General features: G+C 39.9%; 1 protein-coding gene across 6 annotated transcripts in view; it reads left to right on the plus strand.

Moving 5' to 3' along the window:
- The window catches only part of CACNA2D1 (calcium voltage-gated channel auxiliary subunit alpha2delta 1), a 452,873-nt gene extending 428,928 nt beyond the window's left edge, over positions 1 to 23,945 (plus strand). For 3 of the 6 annotated variants that reach the window (XM_044423417.1, XM_044423419.1, XM_044423420.1), the window contains 8 exons: positions 520 to 672; positions 766 to 818; positions 4,094 to 4,149; positions 4,236 to 4,365; positions 5,098 to 5,210; positions 6,113 to 6,195; positions 8,751 to 8,839; positions 15,727 to 23,945. In XM_044423417.1, coding sequence (XP_044279352.1) covers positions 520 to 672; positions 766 to 818; positions 4,094 to 4,149; positions 4,236 to 4,365; positions 5,098 to 5,210; positions 6,113 to 6,195; positions 8,751 to 8,839; positions 15,727 to 15,763 — 714 coding nt within the window. In that variant the 3' untranslated portion in view covers positions 15,764 to 23,945. The remainder of the gene's footprint in view (positions 1 to 519; positions 673 to 765; positions 819 to 4,093; positions 4,150 to 4,235; positions 4,366 to 5,097; positions 5,211 to 6,112; positions 6,196 to 8,750; positions 8,840 to 15,726) is intronic. The other 3 variants (XM_044423424.1, XM_044423418.1, XM_044423423.1) reach the window with 1 other exon arrangement.
- The last annotated feature ends 1,660 nt before the right edge of the window (positions 23,946 to 25,605 follow it).

A 25,605-nucleotide genomic window follows, 5' to 3' on the forward strand; every position in this document is an offset into this window, starting at 1 on the left:
CAGATTGTTGAGAAGTTTTGCTGTACACAAACATGAACTGGACTGAAAATAATAAAATTCGTGCTGAAAAAAAGAATGGCACAGATTATACATGTTTAAAACTTGTAGGCCTCTTGAGAAGTAGTTAGCCTTGTTCTAAAGTCCAAAGGCTACCTTTTACAATGGTTTGGTTTAGGCTTTAAAGAGAAATGCTCTTGATCAAACTTAGCAGCTTTTTTTTCAATGTGCTATTTAAAATCAAATCTGGCATTTTTTGTAAAGATTCATTGCCATGTTATATTTAATTTTGATAGACTGCCTATGAATGTCTGCAGAAAGCTTTGTTTAGGTCCAAAGTCTCATAAAAAGCCCATATTTGGATTCTCAGCTGTATACGTCAGCCAGGCTGTTGGCTGTTGTATTATTCTTTATAAAAAAAACCTCCTTAAAAACAGCTGTTTTTTGTTCAGTATGTTTGAAGAGGACAGTGTTGCCAAAATTGCGTATTTATTTTTTTTTAAACATCTCTTTTTGCATTAGATTGGAAAATTCTTCGGTGAGATTGACTCGGGCCTCATGCGAAATCTCATCAATATGTCCTTATATGCCTTTAACAAGTCTTATGACTATCAGTCGGTGTGCGATCCAGAAGAAGAACCAAAGCAAGGAGCCGGACTCCGCTCTGTCAATGTGGTCAGTGTCCTCTTGACCTTCTCCAGTCAGTATAGTACCAATACGTGTTTGGAGATTCTTGTAACATTACATTCATCCCCTTCTGTTTTCTAGCCTACAATAGCAGATATTTTACAGCTAGGGTGGTGGGCTTCTGCAGCTGCTTGGTAAGTTGCACTTTTTGGATAATTTTTATTGTACCTTTGCTGTGCATGAATGCCTTGTCCAAGGCCTGGACACACTATGAAATAGCCCCACTTACATTCCTCATACACATTCTTCTTTGAATTTTGTATGCATAATAATTAGCCAGAAAAAAATAATTCCTTCTATTTTGGCGAAGTATTAATACTGCAGCCGAACAAAAATAAATGCTTTCTCTTAGAAGGTCACCAGAAATATTTTATGACATGCAACATAACAGAAATTAAGAACTTTGGTATCTGCAGTTGAAAAGAATCTTTGAATTGGATGATATTCAAAAAAGGAAATTTAAACTTTGACATCAAAATGGCCTATATCAGCACTGGTATCAAGCCCAGAGGTCTAGGCTCAATTTGGACATGTTTTTTTTTTTTCCAAATATAAATGCTTTCTTGAAATGTTTTCTGTAATGAAGCAGTGGAGGCTTGCAGGAAAGGGGACTGTCTGTTAAGATTTGAGAGACATTAAAGGAGAAAAACACTTCTCAGACATTAGTGCAAAAACAGGGAAATTATATTTTGCTTTCCTTGGCTGATGTCTCATCCTTGTTCCATGGATTTGTTCTGCTCCATGTCCTGATCCAACATGCAGCAGAACTTCTAAAACTAATTCTGGGACAGAGTTTGCTCACAGCCATCAGTACAGCTGCAATCTTTTTTTCTGCTGAGGTTATTTATGCACATGTAGATGGATCATGACACAAGAAGGGATGTGGTCCTGTCGTGCCATGTCTTATTGCTGTGCACAAGTATTTGTTCATATTAATAATCTGCCTGGATAAAAATTAACAAATGAACTTCAAGAGCTGAATGCTGAGGCCACTTGTGCATGCACAGCTGTTTGTAAAATACCCTTCCCAAGTGAATTTCATAAGTAGCGATGCTCAAACTCTCTGCAAGTTGATTAACTGTATTTCAAAGCTCAGTGTGGCTTGCTCATGTTCTTGTTTTTTACTTGTTTCTCAGTTCATTCAAGTGGGAAAAGTTGTGCATTTTGAGAACACAGCATGTTTTGATAAGTTGTGCATTTTTCATAAGCTTCTCCTTGTTCAGAAATTCTGCTTTGTTAAGAAATGTGTGTTTTTCAAGTGCACGTTTTGTGAATGCAAATGTAAGTGGGAATTCACAACCGTTTTTACACAACATTAACTCCCATTCTGGGTTGTGCATTGGGTAATTTCAAGTCATTTGCACATTAAAACAAAATTATTATAATTGCTATCCAGAACCAAGTGAACACATTGCTTGGATATTGGTGCTATCTGAAAATAAGGTCAAATAAAGAGAATCTGAAATCTAGGAAGAATTTTGGTTGCAGGAAATTCATACTCTGTGGAGACTGGACAGCCCAAGACTGATTCCTTCCCATTGCATTACACGTTCTACTACACCATTAATATCATGCTTCCTTATTCTTTTTTCTCTTTTGCCCTGTCTCTCCCAGTCTTAATATTTCCTCATTTCCGTTAGATTGTTTCTTTATATAATTTCAGAATAGGCACATCAGCATACATGTCATTGTATCCACAGGCTGCTGGACAGAATTTAGATAGATATAGAAAAGGTCCCAGTCCCCGCTCTGCCCTTGGAGCACCTTCCTTCAACCCTTGCCGTCAGCACAGAAGGGACCACCACCGGCTGCAGCTCCAAGGTTGGAAGTCCAGACTTGGAACCAGAGGGTTGTGCGTGGAAAGGGGTACAGAGGGGAGCAGTGACTCTCCTTCATGATACGCTGTATCCTGGCAGTACCTCAGCCTTCTCCTTATCCTGTTGTATGTCCTCCCACCCTCTGCTGAATAACCATAATTCTGAAAGTTTGAAGAGTTACTGGCAGCTGCCTGTTTCTTTAAAGTCACAGAATGTGACACATGTCCGTAACCAGAGAGGTGGGAGGGATTGTGGTTGAGGGGAGAGAAGGCCATCGCTTACTGATCCATGTCATTAACTGTATGATTGGGATCGGGCAAACGAGGATCCGTTTATTGTACAAAACTAGAAAACTGTTCAATAAATGATAAATAACTCCCTGCAAAAATGGTTATACCACTCAGCATCAGGTTATGATTCTGCAGTAATTTGTGTATATTCTTTAAAATAAATTCCCACCCATCACAATAGTAAGTAAGGAGCAATCAACATTTCAGCCAAGACAATAGCAAATTTCTGAATAGAGATAAAATATACCCGTGCTATTTATTTATTTAACTTATTTATACCTATCAACTTTTGGTCCTCTGGGTCTTTTGGTCCAGTTCCCACAAGTGACTCACAACTGACAATGTTATAGCTATGTAAACTTCTAAAACTTTCAGATACAAACCTCTAGGACTCTTGCTGTAGATGGTAGCCACATAACCTCAGAATTCACACTACTAATGTCATTCTGAGTTCTGTACTATTTATTAGCTCTGGAAGGCCATAAGTTTTCATTTTATAGAGAGGAATTAATATGGAGCTTTGATTGGTATCTCTGCAGAAAATCATCTGTATTAAACCAATGGACAGGGGATACAAATTGAGAAGTTATCTAAGTTATTAACAATCTCTGCTAAGTAATATCATTGTTAAGTCTGATGAAATATTGAAGAGAGTCGCTATTAATTTCAGAAATGGCAGGCTGATAGTTATAACCGAGAGGCTTCCATGCCTCTTGTAACATCAGAATTTACCAGGATAGAACATGGAGGGTTGCTGGGGGAGAAGCTTGGTTTATTTTTGAGGCCCATCTTAAGCATACCAGGTGGGGGAAGGTAGATGCTTAGTTAGAATTATTAGACAAATTCTTGGAGAATATGGTTTTCATTAGCTACTGGTTTGAATGAGTCTGTGCTACCTTCACTGTCAGAGGGGTCTCCAGTAGGGAGCTGGTTTCCCCCTTTGTGAACAAAATGCTGGACTGGATGGACTATTGGTCTGGTCCAGCAGGACTCTTGTAAAATACCTCTTGTGTGTTCCTACAAGTTCCTACAAGTTGAAGTAAAAATGGGAAGGAAATCATCAGTCAAAACTGCAATGTATGAACCTATGTCCAGCTCACTCATCTAAAGACTACTTGACTTGGGTACTAGCCATGCACATAACTCACGATTCTCTTGTTCCTATGCCTAGTTCACCGTTTGCTACATGCGCAATACACAGAATTAGCACTGCATGGAAGATAAGAATTCTTCATTGCTATGGTGCTTATAACAAATAATACTACAATTATTATATTCCTGTGCAATTATTTGTATATCCAGGTCTATCTTGCAGCAGCTCTTTTTGGGCCTGACATTTCCACATTTTCTTGGTGCAGGTAAGTGAAGAATCAGGTGTAGGAGAACTTACCTTGCTTTTGCATTTCAAACTTTCATGGAGCTGAAAATACTCTCTTTCTCATAGTGGATATGGAGGATGAAGACTTTAGTGCTGCCCCATCGAAACAGAGCTGCATTACAGTACAGACACAATATTTCTTTGGGAATGATGATAAATCATTTAATGGCATCCTAGACTGTATAAACTGTTCTAGGTAGGTTTTTTATTTTTTATTTTTTTGCATCCCAAAATGTGTCAAGTGTCCATTTCTTAGCAGTGTTTCACTGTGAGAACACAAGCAATTAAAGGGAAACTAATATAGGATTGAGACAAACTAATCCTTAGAACTATCATTTATTCTACCAGTGGAGTAATTAGATATGGATGCATATGAATATACATGACTCCGCAGTGTTATGATTTATATAAATTTCAGTAGTAAGATAGAACTATTAGTACTGCTTGGAAGTAGGTGGTTGAATTTGATTGAGTGGACGTGGGTTCTACCAGTAAACCTTTTCATTACCTGTTGAGAGGCAAACTAGGCTAACTGTAGCTCTCTAAATAAGAACTTCATTAAAGCAGCCTTCCCCAACACAGTACCCTCCCTGCCTGTTGAAGTACAACTTCCAGAGTTCCCTGGCAGCATGACCATTTGAAGGGCACTGTGTTGGTGATGACTTAATTAAGCATTTGAAGTTTTACTTGGCAAATGTATTAAATTGGATCCAGAATCAGTCATAATTAGAGTGGGCCACTGGAACTGAAAGGCTTAAATTAGTCATGACCAGCATTCAATCCCTGCTCTCAATGCCTCCAACTCTAACTGTGACTAAATCTGGATCCAACAGATTATATGGTGCTCAAAAATACTGATAGAAGATTGTCTACTTGTTTCTTTAACTCAGCAATAAATGCCCATTCTGTGATATGTTTCTTCTCTCAGACTTTTTCATGCAGAGAAAATTTCCAATACAAATTTAGTATTCATAATGAGTGACAGCAGGGCGATGTGCCGCCACTGTGATGCAACTCCACTGAAGCAAGCAGAGAAGCCGGGTATCCTTTCAAGTTTGACTTTATGCTAGGTTTTTGTTCACTTACAAACAGTAAGATCCAAAAGACCTGTAGAAGCCCCTCTCTGGTTCTCTGTTATTCCCTAAGCTTGACCCAGTTCATACTTATCTGGGCCTAGCAGTCTCTCTCTCTCTCTCTCTCTGTGTGTGTGTGTGTGTGTGTGTATGCATGTGCCAGGACCAGGACAGGTGGATGCATCTTACATCGTTCAGATAAACAGATATTGTATGTGCAATGTTATCCATACCCTAATATAAATAACAACAGAGCAATAGATAGATAGATATGTTGATTATGATACCGAACATACTATGTCAGTCTCAAATTGTCTACCACTGTCAAGGCTAAGTTAGTTATACCCAAATCTAAGCTTACAGAAGTATGTCAGCTCTGAATCCCAAATGTCTGCAGCTAAGATGGAAGCTTGAACCCAAAGGACTAGAGGCAGATTGAATTCTTGTCTCGAAAGGTAAATATAATTCCAGATGAACAATCTAGAGGCCTGATACTTTCTGTGAATCTCAGGAGCTGAGGCTGTATAGTCAAAACCTCTCAGCATTTTGGAGCGTAGCCATGACACACTTGGAAACACAAATTTCTTGCATAAATTTGCAAATCTCTAGCCTCTTCCCACGTAGTCCTTGATAGATCACGTGATCAGGTTCCTGGTTCAAACACCAGAGATCTGTGCACAAGTTTTCCACAAGTCTTATCTTCCAAGTTATACTGATTGTGAACATTTCAGCAAACTGTGAGTGCAATTCCATGCCCACTTACCTTAGAGGAAGTCCTACTGAACTTAGTAGGGCTTACTTCTGCACAGGAGTGGTCTGTGTATGTAAATGCAAGAATTTGGTTCTCCAGTTTCCTTAACCAATGGTTAGATGAAGGGCCTAATCCCTGTGAAATGGTTCAACAGCCCAGATACAGAAAAGGACCAGATGTCTGCTTTGATGATGATATTGCCGTAAGTTTGGCTTTCAATGGAGTGGAACAAGTATCTTCCCTGCAATGGAAAATGCATTATTTCTAGAATAGTTTGCACCTTGACATGCCTGGGGAGCATTAATTTCTCAGTAAACTTACTGTTGACTTTGGGTCCTATTGCACTATTTCTAGCGTTCCCACAATTAACATTAAATTAACGACTGCTTTTTCTGAGTTGCCTTTGCTGTAATTGCAGTGCTTTCACACATGATTCCTATCTAAAAAACAGGACAGTCTGTGCCGACTGTGGAAAAACAGCCCTGGCAGTCTTCCCTATTTCTAGTCACTGGTCTCATAGCTTTAATTTTTGTCCTATTGGAGTAATGCAACTGCCTTGTTTCAATTTTCCCTGCTTGTGACACATCATGAACTAGAGGATTTATGACTAAATTCATAAGGATTTGTTGGGAGGCTCACATGCTAACATGAGGTCACAGACTGCATGGTTCTTCTGTTGCACTTGTGTCATGAAGGGTCCTCAAAACTCTGCCCCAACATATTTGCTGTGATCCAGCAAAAACATTTAAGAGTGAACATGGAACATGGCTCTCCGTAATACACATACCCCAGTGCTATTTTCATTCCCTTCTGAAGTTTCAGTAGCTCAGAAGTACAAAAAATGGATAAACAAGACCTTTATCATAGCACAGGTCCAAAATGGGAATGCTGCTTACATTAAAATATTTTATGAAAATAATACAAATATAATAATGTAGCAGGAACAAGGAATGCTCATCTCTACTGGACAAAAGCCAGTAGTATCCACATAATATGTTACCTCAGTCCACACAGTGGAGGTTTTGTTGCTCTTGGTTTTAAATATCTGAATTCAAATATCCTGTCTGAATATTTACAGAATGGAAGAGGTCCAATTGCTCCTGTAGTGGGGAAAAATCTCATTCTGAAGAATGCAGGTGTTCTCACTAAGAGGCCATTATATTTGCAGCAAACTGCCAACATGTGCCTTCAACTCACTTCTAATTGTGAGCAGTAACAAAACAGCTCCAATATTCAGTTCAATCCCCACTCGGTTCGGCAAAAACAATTGCTGTCAAGGCCGTTGAAGTTTCCTTGCTCGCAGCTGGATCTCAGAAGAGGCCCCACATTGTTCTCACGGTTTTCCTCTCTTCCCCTTACGTTCTGATATCTCCCAAAAGGATGACTGCAGTTTGCTTTCTTTGAACAGCTCCCTTCCTTCAATCAAAGCATCATGCCACTTTGGACCTTTGGACACATCAAATAGCTGGATCACGATCTGGCCTGATCAGGGTGATATGCAGTGTCATCTAACTTGCACAAGGTGTTGAAAGGCCAGCATAGGTATTTTGAGAAGTCTGCTGCACCCTCCTTTGAATGCCCCATGCATTTTACAATATTATGGTAGTGGGCAATTCATTAGAACCTACCTTTTGGTTTTTAGTTCTTCTTTTAATAGTAGGCAACTCCTGTTTGCAGCTGTGTCTTGTTTAGCATGCTATGTAAGCTAGGAATGCTGGGTTGTCTCTCCCACAACAGTCCATGTTTTATTGCTGGATTATGAAGTGGCTACTCAAGGAGAAAACAAGCCAGAGTTCCTGGATTGCACATTACACTAAACCTTCTGCTCATTTTTTTGGGGGGAGGAGGGTTGTCCCAAGTTCTTATGCTTGAAGAGAAGAAATTAGGTTGTAGTGCCATTTTTTTAAAAAAAGCATGAGTTATTGTGACATGGAAACTGGACTTATAGTTTCTGGGACACTTCCTTAAATTTGTGCATATAGAGACTGACAAATGCAAATGCTTCTGTTTCTCCTTACCGCAAAAAGGTAGTGCAAGGCTCATGTATCCACTTTTCAATTTTAAATCATACAGTTGCTTACTTTCATAGCACACTAAAATAAAAGTTAAGGGAGGAAATGCAAATCCCTTAGACCTCCAGTCCCCCTTCTTCTGAATGCTCTGCCAGCGCATTGACCAAAAAAGTGTTTCTGCACAGCAGAAATTTTACGCATTGTCCATTGAAGAAAGTCTTGGCTTTCAAGTTGGCGGACAGTGAAAAGAAAGGCTCTTTTTACCAAAATTTGAGTAGCCCAGATTTATCTTTCACTTTCATATTTTTAAAGAAAATGTAAACATGCACAAGTGAATTCATTTGTGTGGTTGTTACTTTCAAAATGTGGCACGTGGGGGATATTGAAGTGCCACACGTTGAGATCAGACAAAAGTGCTGGAAACAACTAGAAGTAATACCAGAATTCTTAGGTGCATCTGTGGTCTACAAACAGATCTATCGTGTGTGAAAGTACAAGGAGTCTTGCTCACTAGCTTGGTGTGCTATTCTGTGTCTTAGCTGTGTTTTCTTTAACTGTAACAATGTAATATTTTTGGTTAAGTTTCCTTTGCAAGTTTTACTGTGAAATTCTTTGCTCTTGGGTGGATGCTTTTCACATTAACTCTGCTAACTGCCAGCCAATTGCATGAAATCTCATCTTGTATGTGTTTCTTTCTGTGTTTTCTTTCCTTTCCTCTACTTGCTACTTTGCCCGTTATTGATAGGATCAGCCTATATGCACAACGAGTCGTGCCTCTGCCATGATGTCAGCTCCTATCTTCATTTTTCTGCAAGTTTTCATGTGGTGTGGATGGTCAGTTACTTTCTCTAATTTTGTGTTTTTCTTTGTTTTCTCAGAGTTTAGCGTTTTTGTTAGCATATCAGATAAACAAGTGTTACATCGCTCTTTTGGGGGGGGAGAAATATGGAGCAGACTTTGTTATTATTTCATGAATGGGCTCAGTGGCAAAGGGAGTCAGTGAAGGGGTCGTGTTCTCTGGGAAGAGAGTGGGCCTCAGGGTCACTTTTTCCCACCATGCCTGGGAGTTTTAAGGTGCAAACCTATTAGGCTTAGGCAGAAAAGGGCTAGGGGCATGCTGGGAGTTGTAGGCCTTTTTCTGCCTAAATAGGCATAGGATTGCACTCACTGGATTTCACTTTAATCATTATTTGAAGAGCATTTAATCTGTGTTTGGTAATCTACTTATTTCACTTCTCCTGTGGTAAACAGAGAGAGCACACTTCCATTTTCTGCGAGGGACAACTGGGGAGGAGAGAAGGAGAGAATCAACCCATCAGCTTACATGTCTAGGAGCTCAGAGATACAAACTAAAACAGGCTACCATATATACTTATATCATGGGAAATATCTGGTATACCAGCCCATGGCAAATTCATGGATCTTATGAGTAAATCCTTTTTATTAGTATTATTCTTGCAAGAAATGCTACTGAGAATTATAACCAGAAGTTTTCACATACTACATATACCTCTTTTCCCAGTTCAACACTATAGCACATGCTTAACACATGCTCTTGTTGTTCAGAAGGAGGAGAGGAACCAGAGTTCCTTGGCATAATGCACACTGTGCATGTTCTGACCAAAGTTCTGACCTAGGTTCTGAGGAAATGAGCATGGAAAAGACCTGCTTTTGGGAGCCTGGACTACTGCTTGCCAGTTAGAATTAATAGTATCTGTCCAGGTGGCTAAGTAGTCTGGTTCACCCAAGGGACCTATTGCATATCTACTGTTGTATCCCTGCATCCTTAAATTCCAGCTATAGACACATGCTGTTAGATTTGCATGAGTAATATAACACAGGATATTACTGTTTTCAGATGTATTGGTTTTATATCCTTTACTTTCAAACATTTAGGGTGGGCTTCTTTTATGAGCCTAATAAAGATAAGAAAGCAAGGAAACAAAAATACTGTGAGCAGCGTTTGTTTAAGAATGAAGAATGACACAGTCTAGTTGGCAGTGACCATGACTGGGTATCTTCTAATAGGATTAGTCAACGTTAATTCTAATCTAGAGGGAGCCTAGTTGAAGAACACATTTTCAAAGTATGACTGGTTGGTATGTGGCTGATTCTCCCATGAAATGGAAGATAGGTCGGGAAATGTGCATACCAGTAGAATATGCCATTCCACCTAAAATGCCCCCAGCTCTTAACAGATTCTTGGAAATTGAATGCTATGTAAGAAAAAGTTTATACCCTTCTTTTCATAATTCATCCTTTTAAATGTTCCTTATCTTCAGAGGTGTCAGAGACTGCCAAAGCAAAGCAAAAATCACCCTTTGAATAAGTGAAACGAATTAGTGGCACCAAGCATAGCCTTACTAGGCAGTGATTTAGTACTTCTAGAGGTAAAGCAGATGTGCCCCTTCTTCTACCTAATATATTGTGTCAAGTAGGTGTTTCACCTGGAATCTTGTGTGTCCGGAATCCCATGAATCTTTCCCCTCAAAAAGTGGAAGCAAACATGGTGTGAATGATGTCTTTGTAGGACAAGCCTGTTCTGAAGAGGACTTTATGATGCCTGGCAGGCATGGGGAGCATGAGGTCCTTCAGATGCTGATGAACTAAAGTTCCCATCAACCCTCAGTAGTGCTTGTGCTGGCTAGGCCTGATGGGAATTTCACCAACATCTGGAGGTTGCTGAATAGTGAGAACATCATCCATCATGGGATTTGGATCAGCAGCTGGTAAGCACAAGAACTAGAGAACTGGCAACCATGGCTGCCATGACCCTTTGCCAAAACTCAGCACAAACTGGTCTTTTATATACCATGGCAACTGTTCCCAGAGTGCATCTCAGAATGATGCAAAAACCAAGTTATGCTTGTTAGATCAGCATATTTATAGCCATGTCAGTGCATGGCTCTCCCAAATGGAAATGGTCACATATTGAATGCAAACATCTCTTTATCTACTCTATTGTATGCCTCTATTTGTATTAAATATCATTGGGCATTGCACTGAGAAGCTCAGGGCAAGTGTGAACAAAGTCCCCAGGCACTCTCTTATTCCAGACATACATCAGACTCAGCGCCACTGAACTTCTGTAAGGTTTCTGCTTTATGTGGCATCAGAGGACTGCTACAAATTTAGAGAATTCTGTATATGGACCCTGTAATCGAGGAGATTTCATTATAAGTATATGAGGTGGAATTAATATAGGAGGATGATGTCTGGATGGTGGGATGGATGGATGGGCAGATTGACCCAGCAAAAACTAGCTTCCACTGTTGCCCATGCTGGTTAAGACAGATTGGATTTCAGGTCATTGTGCATCTATGGGCCACACATTCCTCACCCTGGAGTAAGGCTTCAAATGGAAATGACAGATGTTCTTAGCAGGAACCTGAATGCTTGCTTGATCACCACTCTGTTCTTCCACATGTGTTTCATGAAGACTTAACACACTTTTAAACAGTTGAAAACAGTGCACAAACATTTAACTGTTCATTAATAACCACATTTGTTAATGTTTGCTCTTCTGAGGAATGTGTGGAGGGGATGTTTCATAGTGGCATCAGAAGTACCAACTAATCAGGGCTATGTACAGCCCACACTTGCTTCCGATTGGCAGAACTTTATTTTTCAAAGGACCACCCCCTTGCTGAACCTACATTTGAACTGAAAGCAGAGAGAACATTTCTAGAATGTGATCACTGCTCTAAATATGTCATTTCTACTTTTATATTATCTTTCCAGAATACCAGTAGAGGGAGACATCACCATGGCCAACTCTAGCAGTATCACTAGTTATAATTCATAAAACTAGAAATAGATTGTTGCATAAATATATTAAGAAAGGCTGTTTTAAAAGGTGCTTCTTGATTGATAGAGATGCTTTGGCTGTCTGCTGTAGGCAGTGATGGGCCAGAAATTCATTGAGTTCACACTTTGCTTACAAAATTGCCACTAATCAAATGTTCTCACTTTTCTGAATTTTCTATTCAGAATTGTTTGCAAATACAACATGCATAAAAAGTATATAATAGACAAAAATGCATACAAGAAAGCAGGAAAAGGTGGATATTAGGATAATTTGGACACACGGAGATCATATAAAGTTCCATGTGGACTCGAAACAGGAAATTCACCAACTGATGCAGAAGTGCAGTGGAACAAAATGAGAGTGACAGAAAATCAATCTGAACAGATTCATCCATCCCTGTAGGGATGTAGACTTTAATATATGAAGAAAGACATTAGTCATTTCTGCTGTGTCTATAAATACTTCACAGTTATCAGTACTTTTGTGCACTGCTTGATGGGGGGTTGCACATTTTTGCATTATATCCTAAATATGTCTATAATGAATTTGGAATGCCTGTTCTGCTATATCCTTGAGGCACAATGTAACAAAAAAAAATTTAATGAAGAATTTGCTTGGCCTGCACTTTCCGTGCACTAGCTGAAAAGAGTCTAAGAAGGCATGCAGTCCTCCCATGGTCCGGCATGGTCTGTCTATACCTGCTCCAGGTGCACACTTTGGACGTGACCACCCTCTTAGTGTTAATATGCAGTTGGAAGTGGAGAATATGTAGACTAGGATGAAAAAACCTGGGAAAGAAATTGTAAACCACTGCGAATCCCTTGATCGAGGGAGAGATTAAAGAAGGACAACACTTATCCTGAGTTCAGGGTTTTGAAGGATTTATGTAAGACTTATCAGGAGTGACAATTTATCAAGAAATGTTGTTAGCAAGAGAAAATAATGATGTAAATAGCGACACATAGGTTCATATTAGTGCGCTTCTATTCTCTCACTACATCCTCACTCATTCAATCAGAACTGTGTTCAGGTTCCTCAGTAGTATGTGCAAAGATCATAGGTCTGGCCTACATATTAAATGTGCTACATGCATCTCCATTAAATTATCACCTCAGGGGTGTTCTCTGCATATCATTACCATCACAAGTAGATTGTTTCTTCATTATGTTTCTTCTGGATGATCATGTGGAAAATGGCAATGCCAGGCCCGTCAGCTTCAGGAAAGTGTGATGCTGGGATAGAAACCCTACTCAAAGTATTGCATGGAAGCCAGTGCTGTGCAGTGTAGCAAAGGATTGTTTCAATCTTGTTGAACTTGGTGAGCACAATGGGTCCACGGCTCATTCTACGTTGATCCCTCACTTGTTACATTTTTCCTTAAGTTTGATCAGGCTTGGTGCAGTCATCCTAGCAGAGTGCTGACTGTTTTATGGCTTGCTTGGTCAGTGGAAGCAGCGGTTTAAGGCCTTGTTTAAGCATGATATTGAGTGGTTGCTCTTGCCCCCAGTGATGCATGCAGCTCCTGCTACATGGTTGGGGTGGATCACAGGGTTACTACCTTGGCCGTGCAGACTCGCTGGTGTGCGCCTAAGAGCACCCAAACTAGTGCAGTATGTAACCAACCAGGCCACTGTAGATAATCCATGAAACAGATGTAGCAGTCATTTATTTATTTATTTATTAAAACATTTCTATGCCGCCCCTTGCCGAAGCCTCGGGGCGGCTCACAACATAGAATAAAATACACAATAAATTAATAATATCCAGTGTGGAAAGCCCCTGGATATTTTGTCTGAAGCATCCCTACATTAGAACTACTTGATCATTTCCAAAGAGTGCATTACTACTCAATCTCTCAGCAACTCCTTTCTGAGAACTGCAGAGCTCTCAAAGTTAGTCATAAGGTTTATTAAACCACAACAATTTGATTTAGTTTTTCAGTTCTCTTCTAGAGAAAAGGAAGCCTACATTGGCTATCAAATAATCTTGTGACTCTAAAATAACAAATTGTGTAATGAGTCAGGCATGCTTTTCTTACCCCTTGATGTGCTTTGTTACATTAAAAAAGTTTAAAGTACATTGGATATTCCTGAAGTACTGCTATGGTCCTTACCAAATTTGTAAGCGATTAGCGTTTGCTTGGAGGTTTCTAAATACACGCGTCTTCGGTTTGTTGTCTTCATCTAGCCTGAGTCAACCACCAAGTTTCAGGTAGCCTTTCTGGTGAATATTTGATGCACAAGAAGAAAAAAAAAAAAACAGCAACAGAGACTATACACAGAAGTTTTGATGAAAAATTACATTGCACCCAAAATAATTTATGTGTATGTTTAAGTGGATGTTTATATTTATATATTACTATATAATGCCTTGTAACTCTTCGAATATCTGAAATGCTGCTACACAGAAGAAAGTCAGGACTTTTTTCTCTGTTGTCCCAGTGGGCAGGATTGTATCTACTGGGCTTCAGTTCCAGGAGTTCAAACTGAATGTGAGAGGGCGAATCACCATATTTGGGAATTCTCTGACCTTTTACTTCAAACAAAATGGCATAAAAAGACCTATTACAGTTGTGTCATTCTATCAATATTCATACTTACTGCTTTATTTTTGTAACAGTGGTAAACCTATAAAGAATATGAAAGGAGCCCAAGTTCCAGAAAGCTTAATGTATCTTCCGGTCGCACATGGGGGACATGTGTTTGGACATGTTAGCCTGTCCATGAAAGCTGCCTGCAACCTATTTCTCAACTGCAGCAAATGTGGCCAGTCATATTCTAGGTGGAAACAATAACTTACCAGCCAACAAAAACAGCTTTTAGATAATCCAGTTACTAGTAGAATGCATTGCATTTAATAGTGTCATTCTTAATCTTGTCTAATAAATTCTTAAAAGCTTTTATGCTTCTGCATTTCTGTTACTTTCATATAAGTAACTTATATCTTCAACAGTTCCCATAGCAGATAGCATACAATTTTGTTAATTTGATAGGCTTACAGTACTGTTTGCACAGAATCTTGTAGACATTTCTTCTCTCAGTGATAAATTTAAAGTATGTTTAGGAGGAAGGTTACATAGATAATTTCAATATTTTACAATGAAAGGCATGGCTAGACCCCTCTTGCATTTACTGTTGCTCAATTTGATTGCAATCTATGCATTTATGTAATAGGCTCTTAGAGATGGAAGAAGACTCTAGGTGAGCCTTGGAGAATCACCACTCAGAGAAGACAATAGTAGAATAAATTCCAGTAGTAGAATAAATAAAGCCAACTTGGTATGATGTCACTGTATGCAAACCTGTGGTGATAATAAATATGTGCTTGCAAACTGACTAGTAGCAATGGTGGCAATTAAATTGTGGATTATTTTGTTTTAGAATGTAACTCACTGGCTATTGCAAAAGTTCTTAGTTCTCTGCATGTGGATGCTTAAATGCATGGACCATGGTAAGCTACAGGAATGACCTATGATTTTGTATTTCTCTGGTTAGGTTTTGTATGAATGTGTTCAGTTACACTTCCATGCAAATTGAAACAGGCAAGTGTTAGCTCCAGTGAACTGCAAGTCAGAAAATAAAATTGAGGCAGAAGTCATTTTTCAAAGGTTATGAGACTGTCGAACTCTGTAAATGGGGTTTGGCCAGTCACCCCAAATATCAAGGCCAGAATTTATCGGAGTACTTTGGCACATGTTGAAAAGTTATGTTACTTACCATTCTGGGGTAGGTACTTTTCCAGGTTGGATACCAATGTAGTGAATCCATTCAGAAAGCTGTTTCCCATGTGTGTCAGCCCTGGGAGGATGAATCCCACCAGGTATCCGATGGCATGCAAACTGATGATTGTATCAGTTGATAAACTCTTTGTCAGCTGAAAGCTAATATACTGATCTTTTTTTCTTAACCTACAGGAAAATTCAACAGACTGTGGTGGTGTTTCTGGCTTGAGTCCGTCACTCTGGTCCATGGTAGGAATTCAGTTTATCCTCCTCTGGCTGTTATCTGGAAGCAGACATTGCCAGTTATGACCCTTCTAAAACCAAAACCTGCGTAACAAATCAAGATCCTGCCAAAATGTTAGCCCACCATTTCATTTGGGAAAAGGGGGTCAGCCTGCTCAGACCACAGAAAAATGCCAATGCCCATTACTTGATACCTTCTTTGGAAAGACTCCAAAGGCCTCCACCATGGCTGCATGTTGGTGTGTCAGATCTGTAGACGTGTGTGAATGCTGCATCATCTAGGCCATCAGAACTGAATTCTCTATGTGCTTTACTGAGGAATTGCAGGATTTTTTGTGCTTGAAGACTTTGGTGTGAAAAGGGCTCCCCTTTCAAAGGTTACATGGCTTCAGTTCATTTGTTCTTCATTTTGAGTTGTTGCACTTTTCATTCTGTTAAACAAAGGCTTTCTAAGGGTGTGCGAAGCCCTGTCTCTTCCTTAGCCCTCATATTTAGAGTACTGATTTTTTTAATGCCTGCTTTCAATATCAGTTGTGTCCCAAATGCTAAAGAGACTTCAGTTTTCTCCAGAATTGTTTTTGACTGGCTAGACCAGGAGTCCCTGCACTTTTGGGACTGATGGACATTTGGAGTGCTAAGAAGTATCGTGGGTGCTGCTGCAAAAGGCCTGCCGGGGGAGGGGGGCATGGTCTTTCATGAAATGGCTGCTGTGGTGGTGTGTTGCTCGCTGAAGGCCGAGGCATTTCACAGAAGACAAACCAGTGAGGCTAACAGACAAGTAACTCTCACAACACCTGAGCACAGAGCGGCGATCAGATCTGAGGGACAACACACAAACCCTTTTAAATCCACATATGCAAGAATATCAGCCCCCAGAGTAGGTTTTTTCCAGAATACATGCTGCACTGCAGGCACACACAATCCACACAATTCACATTTTCTGTATAACAGAATGCATACCTGGAATATCCACCCATACACAGGAAAGGCACCCAGGTTTCTGCCCTGCTCTTTCTCCTACCATGATTCCCTTGCTGACCCACCTAACCCTTGTGATCAGTCGCAACAACTTCACATTCATCCTCCCCTTGCTGCCAGTGCTGGTCCCAGGGTGTCCTTCATAGACAAGTTTCGGTCATCACCACCTTAGTTTCCAGAGGCATTCTGGGAAAATCAGGGCAGTGGCAGGCAGCAGGCCCTTGGCTTAGCGGGGTGCTCCAGCCTCGAGGTAATAATAATTAAATACGAAAGAGGCAGGGCATTGTGGGTGCCTGCGGGCACCATGTGGAGGACTCCAAGGCTAGCCATCTTCACTGATTCACCAGAACTTAAAATGCCTTATGACAAAGGATTTTTTTCCTACCCAAATGAGCATAACTGGGCAATGACTAAGCTTAAGTAGGCTTGTGAAACGAATGTGGAAATCTTTAAATGAAACAAGATAACGTCTAACTGGAAAAATTCTTGAGAATTCCATGCTTGAGCGGAAAAGTGTTTTTTATCCCAAACTGGGTACTTGTACCCTACTGCACATTTGTTAATGTCCGTTTCATGACTCATGTTCTCAGTTATCTACTGCCAGCCAAGTTCTCCAAAACGTTCAGACGCAAAGTTTGTGAATAAAAATGTCTTTGTGAATATTGAACGTTGGTTTCCAAGGGTATTTTGCATGATGATGAAGCTGCTGCTGCTTTGCTGTTTCTTTTAGCTTGGTTTTCTGTTTTCTTTTTTGATGGTAGAGTATAGTTTATTTAAAAGGTACCTGAGTGATTATTTTGTTGTGTGAGAAACCAAATATTGCAATGTGATGCAATTTAATCTTAAGTTATTATATTGTTAAACAGAAATCTGAATATACTGTGCAATGTAAAAGCTGAAAAAGAATGGTACATTTAGCAGTCTACAAATGGGCAGAGATGGATTTTATACATACAGAAACATTCACTGAAAATCTTGTCTACAGGTATTTTAAGTAAATGAAATCAAATGACAGGCATTTATATTTTAAAGAGTGGGTATGCTCAGTTTTGTATTTGATGGGGGTTTTCCTTTGTTTCCACTAAAATTAGTTCCTATCTATTAGTTATCTATTAAGCAGTCAATCTTACTATTTTATAGTAGGAAACAGAAAACTGGAAAAGCTGAATTTTACTGAAAACAACAAAACCAGAACAAATGGGGAGCCTTGAATCTATATGTATGTACAGTGATACTTGATTGTGAATAATAAAACATGTTTTTATACAAATCTGGTGATGAATCAGATCAATGAGGTAAATTATATTACAGTATAGAATATTGTAGGCACAGGATAGAAAACTTTTGTCTCCCCTCATTTTTCAGAATTGACCAGTATTGCAAAACAGCTAAACCAATGAATGTGCAACTTTGCTGATATTGTAGAATTCTGCTAAAAGCTGCAATATGCAATTGTTTTCTATGTGTAAGAGAACCATTCGTTTAAATAATATAATTACATTAATAAGAAGAAGAAAGCAAAATGCTACTACTATCATTGTGCTGGGAAATGATTCATCGAATTCTGAGTCCAAACTTGTATAATATTCATTGGGAAAACATTGATAAGCAATGGCATTGGAGTATGTATATGAGCTAAAAATTTGCACATGGATTTAAATTTATATTTCTGGTCTGAGTCATGCCCAGCCCTGAATTGTTTTCTTCTTCACCAGTATCCTTGCTTCTAACTTCCTTGTTAAGATCAGAGTCTTAGACGAACTACTTGAGTAAGGTTCCTGAACCGCGTATGTATAAAGTGCAGTGGTTCTAAGCAAAAGAATCCTTGAGACGGATTCCACACAAAATGGGTACCAGTTTAGAAAGAGTAGAAGGAAAAGAACCCAGGAGCATCACTTTCTGCTTCTGTTGGTGCAGCTTTATTGCCTTTACTCAGTCAAGAGCCAGGGTGTTTCCCCTCTCCTCAACTAGTATTCTCCTTATGAAGATAATACCTATCAGTCTCTGAACTGTGTATAATAGGTTTGTGTCTTAATTTCAATCACTTAAGACGACCCTTGGCAGGTGAGCACGATGTTTTATTATGTTTGCTCCCAAAGCAAATAGAGTGAAATTTCGCTATTGCCAAGAGCATATTCTGGCTGCAGAGTCTTGATTTATCTTGTCAGGCATGGATCATGCCCTGGAGAGTCAGAACTAGAACAAGGAGTAAGGGGAAGCATGGTATCCTCAGAACTGACATGCTGGATTTCCCCAGATACTTAAGGGAAACTTGACAAGAGCATGATGAAGACATCAATCTCAGTGCTTAATTTGCAGCTTATTAATAGCAAAAAAGGAAAAAAAATCCCTTCCTCATCCTGTGTAGCAGCACAAGAGAACTTCCTGCTACTTCATCTGCCCCAGTTGGGTACCTTCTTTTCGGTTGAATATTAGTTCTGAGCCAAATGTGAGGGTGTGCTTTTAGTCAGAGGTTTTCCTGAATTGGGGTTGCAAGCAGGAACTGCAGGTTCTGCCAGTTAAACTGAGGACATGTGCTGGTTCTGAATTGGCTTCGAGTTGTTGTCCAGCTGGCTACTCTGTATTGTTACTATGTGATCCCTCATTGGTCAGGAGCCCCTGCATTTAAAAGTGGTGGAGAATGACTTTCCAAGCCCACAGCAAACATCTTTTTAAAAAGGCAAGAGAGAAAAGCCCTCACAAAGGGCTTTCAGGCTATGTCACAACACCAGTACAAACAACTATCCCACCAAAAATATTTCCACATGAGTCTTCATAGTAGATAACCATCAACCAAGTGCTAAGTTACCTTGTGCTAAGTTATAGTCACTGTGCAACCAAACGGTGTATATCATTTTGCTAAATGATGAGAATTTTAACAAATTTTGCTTCAGCATTAGCATCTTTAGTTTACTGTTGTCATCCCTTTTCACTAATTTTATCAAGAAATCAGGCACCGTTGCCAGTACTTGCATTCCGCTCTTTTCTGTGCCACTTTCCCATCTTCTTCTGACCTGCTTCATGATGGTGGTGGTGATGATTTACTGGTATTGCCTCTAATTGTTTCCTGTTGAGTATATGGAATATGCCAATAAATCTCCATTTAGCCAGTTCTTAGTTCCCCAAAAGGATAAAATTAATTGCTAGTTTCCTCTCATTCTTTTTAAAATTGCAATTAATTTGCAAGTTAAACTTAATTGCAATTTAGATTAATTTGTAATTTAAATTAAATTGGAATTTAGATTAAATTGCAATTAATTGGAATTAAAAAGGGAAAACATGAGACTAACTAGTAATTAACTATCCCCCTTACTAATAACAGAAACTAATTAAAGGCCATTTGATCAATAGTGCAATTACGGCAAAGAACAGGAAACAATTAGAGGCAAAAGCTTCTAATTAAAGATGCAGAAGACATTGGCTGAATGGATGCTTAGTCATGGAGATGGGTGTACCAAATTATATAACACCGTATTGAGTGTTTCATCAGATTCTACTTCCAGCTGACAAGAGAAAACCAATACTTTGGCAGAACTAAATGGTTCTAGTGCTGAAGCAATGATTTTTTTTACCTAATCAGAAAAGTGGTGCCAATTCTCCATTTTGTTTGGAGTACCATGATATAGGCAACAGGCTTGCCGAGTGCATAAATGTGTAGTTCAGTCTGGATCCCTGTAACCCACCAAAGGATTATGGGTGTGTCATGCTGAGGTAAACATATCAGCTGAGGGTCACCCCTCAAAGTGAGAGGGAGAGGCTGTGGCATCATCAGATTATATATCTTTGGGAGACTAGTAACCCCTTCCTCTCACCAGAACACCCCAAGAAGCCCATCTGAGAGGTTGAGACGCAGTTCTTCCTGTGCCAGCTGTAGGGGTGGGGATGGACATTGGAGCTGTGACTTTACAACTTGGGAGCCTGGGATTCGCACGATCCTATGGCCATCTAGATGCACCCTAACAGCCATCGGGTTGCTGTAAATGTCATTTGCCCTAACCTCGCACAAGAGGTTGGAAGGCTCTCAGAAACACGTAACTGGGAGTGGAAGGTCAAAACAGAATGGCTGTTGGATGCTCCTTGTTTCTGTGGTGCAGACTGGAGGGAGTACACAATTCAGAAAAGTGTCCCCATAGTTACCGTCTATTAAATGGCATGGAATAGGGAGCATAAAGTCCCCATATCTGTTCTCCCTGGCAAACATGTATGTTTATCATGTGACAGCACACCCAAGGGCCTGTCCTTCCAGCAGAAAAGGGGGGAAGACATTTTATTAGTAAAACACCTTCCTTGTCAGAGTCAAACCTGTTCCTGCTTGTAACACCAATTTAGGATTCAGGTAGTTTCACATTCTTGAAAGGAAACAGAGCCCAAACCTTGACATTTGGCTCCATGTCTTTTCTTCATAACATTAAAATACTGGATTTTTGCTGGTGGTTTGCACAAAGCTTTTTTCCTTTTATAGTTGTATGCAAATGGAACCCAGTTGTTTAATGTTTAAACAATGCACTGTATGTTGAGTGTGTGTGTACGCACACACGTACCAGGATTCAATTTACCATGACATTGTAAATGTCACTCAACTTATGAATAGTGAAGGTACCGTTCTTAGAAATATTTTCTGTGACAAGGTGAAATATCTTGCAAATTGTACATGCAGTCTCTCTTTCTCTCTGACAAGACCTGGTTTTAATTATTCGTTTTTGCAGTAACTGGCATGAGAGGCACAATATAGTATACTGTAAAATAAAAAATAAAAAAATTAAAGGTCCTATGTTTAGCATATATAACAAGCTATGTTGCTATTTGATTTAAAACTCCTAACTGTACTAGCTATTTTAATTTTTACAACAACCATGAAACCCTGCTGGATTATCTGACAACCAAGGCATTATACTTCTACTGTGTGAAAGACAAAGAAACAGACTGGCAGATTGAACGGTTGAGCTCCTTTTTCTCCCCATTGGAACAACCAGCATTACTGCCAAAACACTAACTGTGGTCCATATTTGTATCAGTTTTTAACATGACATATATTCCATGGTTATGACTGAGGAGATTTTTAGGTCTTGCACCTTTAAAGAATTTAGTATGATCTCTTTACATGTTTCTAATGCTTGAGGCTTTATTGCTTAAACTTGACAAGAAAAACAGTGTTGCTGCCATTTGTAAGTTTTCCTATACTGTTCCTTTTACTGACTTTAAGCACTGGCCTTACTGCACTCAAATAGGCAGTATCCCTTTTTTAAGTGACCTTTGCAACCCAAGTGTTACTTGCTGTTTTAAAAGTTCAGTATCTTTCAAAGGACCTGGAGAAGTTTTTTTCCCTTCCACATGGGTACTTGGGCTCGGTTTCAGGATTGTTCAAAGCCCCCCATCCAGTGCTATTCGCATGGAAGGAAACTCTTCATCTTGAAAGTCTGGGGCTGGGGAGTCACCCCCAGCTAGATGTAATGCAGCCTTCTAGTTCCAGCTTTATCATCCATGTGTTTCATGTAACCTCCCACGTGTAGTAATCTCCAGGGATCCCAATGTGCTAGAAGGCATACAGGCTGATGCATGCAGAAAGGTCTGGCTTGGGCTTCCCCACTGGAGAGGCTGATCCCAAGCTGTGGAATGGGGCTAGTCAACTATATGTGTGATAGCAAATGGAGCCCCTCTCCCCTTCCTTTTAGGGACCCCACATGAAAGGGGCTGTTGTTTTCCCAGCAGTCAGCACCCACATCATGTGGGTACCTCCTGCCAGTGTCTTCCGTCCACTGGAGCTAGCAGATTTTTGATGGGCCAATATTATTATGTTTAAAAGCACTCCAGGAGGTTCACAATAATGAATGCTGTAAAATGCTGAAGCACAGTATAAAACTTGCTTAAAGAAAACCCTGACTATAAAACCAAAGTAAAAAGCAATGGCAATGTAAACATTAAAAACAGAATAGATTTAAAACAGAAAAGAACTCAAGAATATGCCCAAAGAAAATCAAAAGGTCTTCTCCTTGTGCTGAAAGGTCCAGAACATGGGTGCCAGGCAAGTCTTTGGGTGGGGGGTATCCTAGGAACAGGCTGCATGCCTGAAAAAGGCCCTCTCCTTGGTAGCCACCTGTTGCCCTTCATTTAGTGGGGGCCTTTTAAGTCTGATTTTAGGATCCAGACAGGTATTCATGTGAGGAGCCTGTCCTTTGGCTAACCTGGCCCCCAGCCACTGAAGGCTTTGAAAGTTAATACCAGCACGTTGAATTGGGCCTGGAAACAGACTGCAAGTCAGTGGTGATCACAAAGAACTGACATAAAATGTCCATATCAGCCAGCCCAAGTTAATAGTCCTGCTTCTTCTCTTGGACCAGTTGAAGTTTATCCAGATAACTAATCTGATGGGGAACTTCAGAAATTGATTGATGAAGCTGGCCACAGAGAGTAGCACACTTGTAGCAAAAGCTATATTTGAATGGAGCTTACATCACTTGTATAGCTATTCCTTAGAAATGTGGATCAATGCCACATGCCCTGCAGAACCCTGCCAAACAAATCCCAGTTGTTATAAAACTATTCTCCAGAGTCCTCTATTGTATTTGGGAATATCTCCAGAAAAGAGAGGCCACTTAATCTCATTCTGAACATCGGCCAAGTTTCTGGGTTGCTACTTCTTTTTTTTTCATACCACATTGTTAATATTGTTAATATTAGCTGTAGACTATTGTAAAAAAGGGTTCAAAAATGTCCGGAGTTTCAGAGTTGGTTCCAGCCTGTTATCAGCAGCCAGTGTTCTCTATCTCTGTATCTGTTCGAATCGAAGCTCACATTTGGGAGAAACAGTTTTGCTGAAGATAAAGTGATACCATCTTGTTTAAATTCTTATAATTTACATCTGATAAAACTAACAAAACTGCTTACATTTTCTAGGATATCTCAATCATGCTTTTTGGACTGTCTGTACTAAGATGTTCAGTATAGATCCCTGCAAACGTAAAGAGAGAAGGGAAATGCTTTTGATTGGGCAGATAGGACTTTTTCTCCCTTTTATTGTGTTCTATTGACACTTTTGTGAATTTGACGAGGCTGAAATAAGGAATAAAAGCAAAACATTTTGTAAAAATTTGTACTATACTGTTATAAAAATTTATAATCCAAAATTGCTGTGTTTAATTATTGTGGAATAAACAGTATATTCAGAATAAAAGTTTATCATTTGAAATCCATTATTAGTGTGCATCCTTTTCTTTTAATGCAGTCAGTACAGATGATAAACAGCAGCTCTTTCCCCCAAGTTCAGCTCCAGAATATTTTCATGCTAAAACGGAGACATCTTTTGCACAAGACAGCAGAACATTAGATGGGGCCAAAGAACTGCTGCAAATTCCCCTTCGCGCCACCTCCCTGGGATGGCTTTGCCAGGCTGCAAGCCTATATGCACATTTACCTCTGAATGGTCATGCATAGAATTGCACTACTATTAAAGGAGCAATCCACAAACCCCCAGTCTTATAGAGTTACACGCATCCTGCACAGGGCAAACCAAGTAGACAGCTCATTTGAGTCTTCCAGCTGAGGTGCTTCAGGTGTGGAAGGAAAGAGGCTGAGATGCTGCCAGGATACATTATTATCTTGACAGCACCAGTCTCCTCCTCTCCTTTGCCTCTGGAATGTCCTCTTCACCTCCTCACTGAGTTTGGCCTTACCAATGCAGAGAGACAATTCTTTCCTTGTGAGCTACAACAGTGGAGAAGGGGTTACAAACCCAGATTCCAAGCTCTGAGGTCAGAACCCTTCACCGACCTTGGAGCAGGGATGCCAAACGCTACAGCACCTTTCTAGCCACTGTGTGTTTGAAATAATGCAGTTGGACTACAATGATTTGTTTTAATTGGTTTATCTATAGCACGAGCCTATCCACCAAGCAAGATAGGATGAAAGAGTGGAAATGAAGCAGGAGAAAGAGATCAGGGATACGACATTGGATGCTGTTGGGGGGGGGGGGGGTGAACAAACTAGCATTTTGGTTTGAATAATGCTCACCATCGCACAGAAATTCAGCTACTTCTACAGGGGAATTAAGAAAAGGCTTCCGGGGTACATTTAGGGCTCAGCATGCATGTACTGATGCTACGTCATCACTGAACCCTATCCACTGCTCTTTCTTTCCTGCATAAAACACAATCAGATATTAATATAAGGAGTGTCAGAGCATCTCAAAGCGGAAACAGACACCTTTAGAAATGGATTTTTACCATCAATACATAAAATTCAATACTATTTATATGCTGCATGTATGTTCTCTAGCAACTCCCAATAAAAATATAAACCAAGATCATAAAATAATAAATAACACAGAATGAAATCTAACACAGCAACAAACTGAGAGCAGAGCACTAAGCTCATAGCAGCAGAGGAATGTCATAGAGCTTAAACATCCCAAGAACACCCCAAAACACCTCTTGAAAATTTAAAATTGAAAACCCTGTGAAAATAAGAGCTTTAGCTCATGTTGAAAAGATTACAACAGGAGAGTCCCGCTGGGAAATCTGGAGACCGGTGAGGTGTGTTGGTTAGAGTGCCAGTCTGGGGTTCAGGAGATCTGGGTACTAGTCCCCACTTGGGTGTGCAGCTCACTGGGTGACTTGGGGCCAGTCAGACTCTCAGCTTAACCTACCTCACAGGGTTGTTGTGAGGAAAAAATGGGGAGCAGCAGGAGGCTTGTGCAAGACGCCATGTGTTCCTTGTAGGAAAAAGGGCAGGATATAAATACAATAAATATTGTATATAGAAGGAGTGTTTCTGGATATGCTGTCAAGAGCTCTCAGGGGCCTAAAATGAGAGGGGGAAAGATACATGGAAAACCAAGGGACTCCCAGCCTAGGC

The sequence above is a fragment of the Varanus komodoensis genome, unplaced genomic scaffold, assembly GCF_004798865.1.
Source record: "Varanus komodoensis strain SLA01 unplaced genomic scaffold, ASM479886v1 scaffold13_3, whole genome shotgun sequence".
Lineage (NCBI taxonomy): Eukaryota > Metazoa > Chordata > Lepidosauria > Squamata > Varanidae > Varanus > Varanus komodoensis.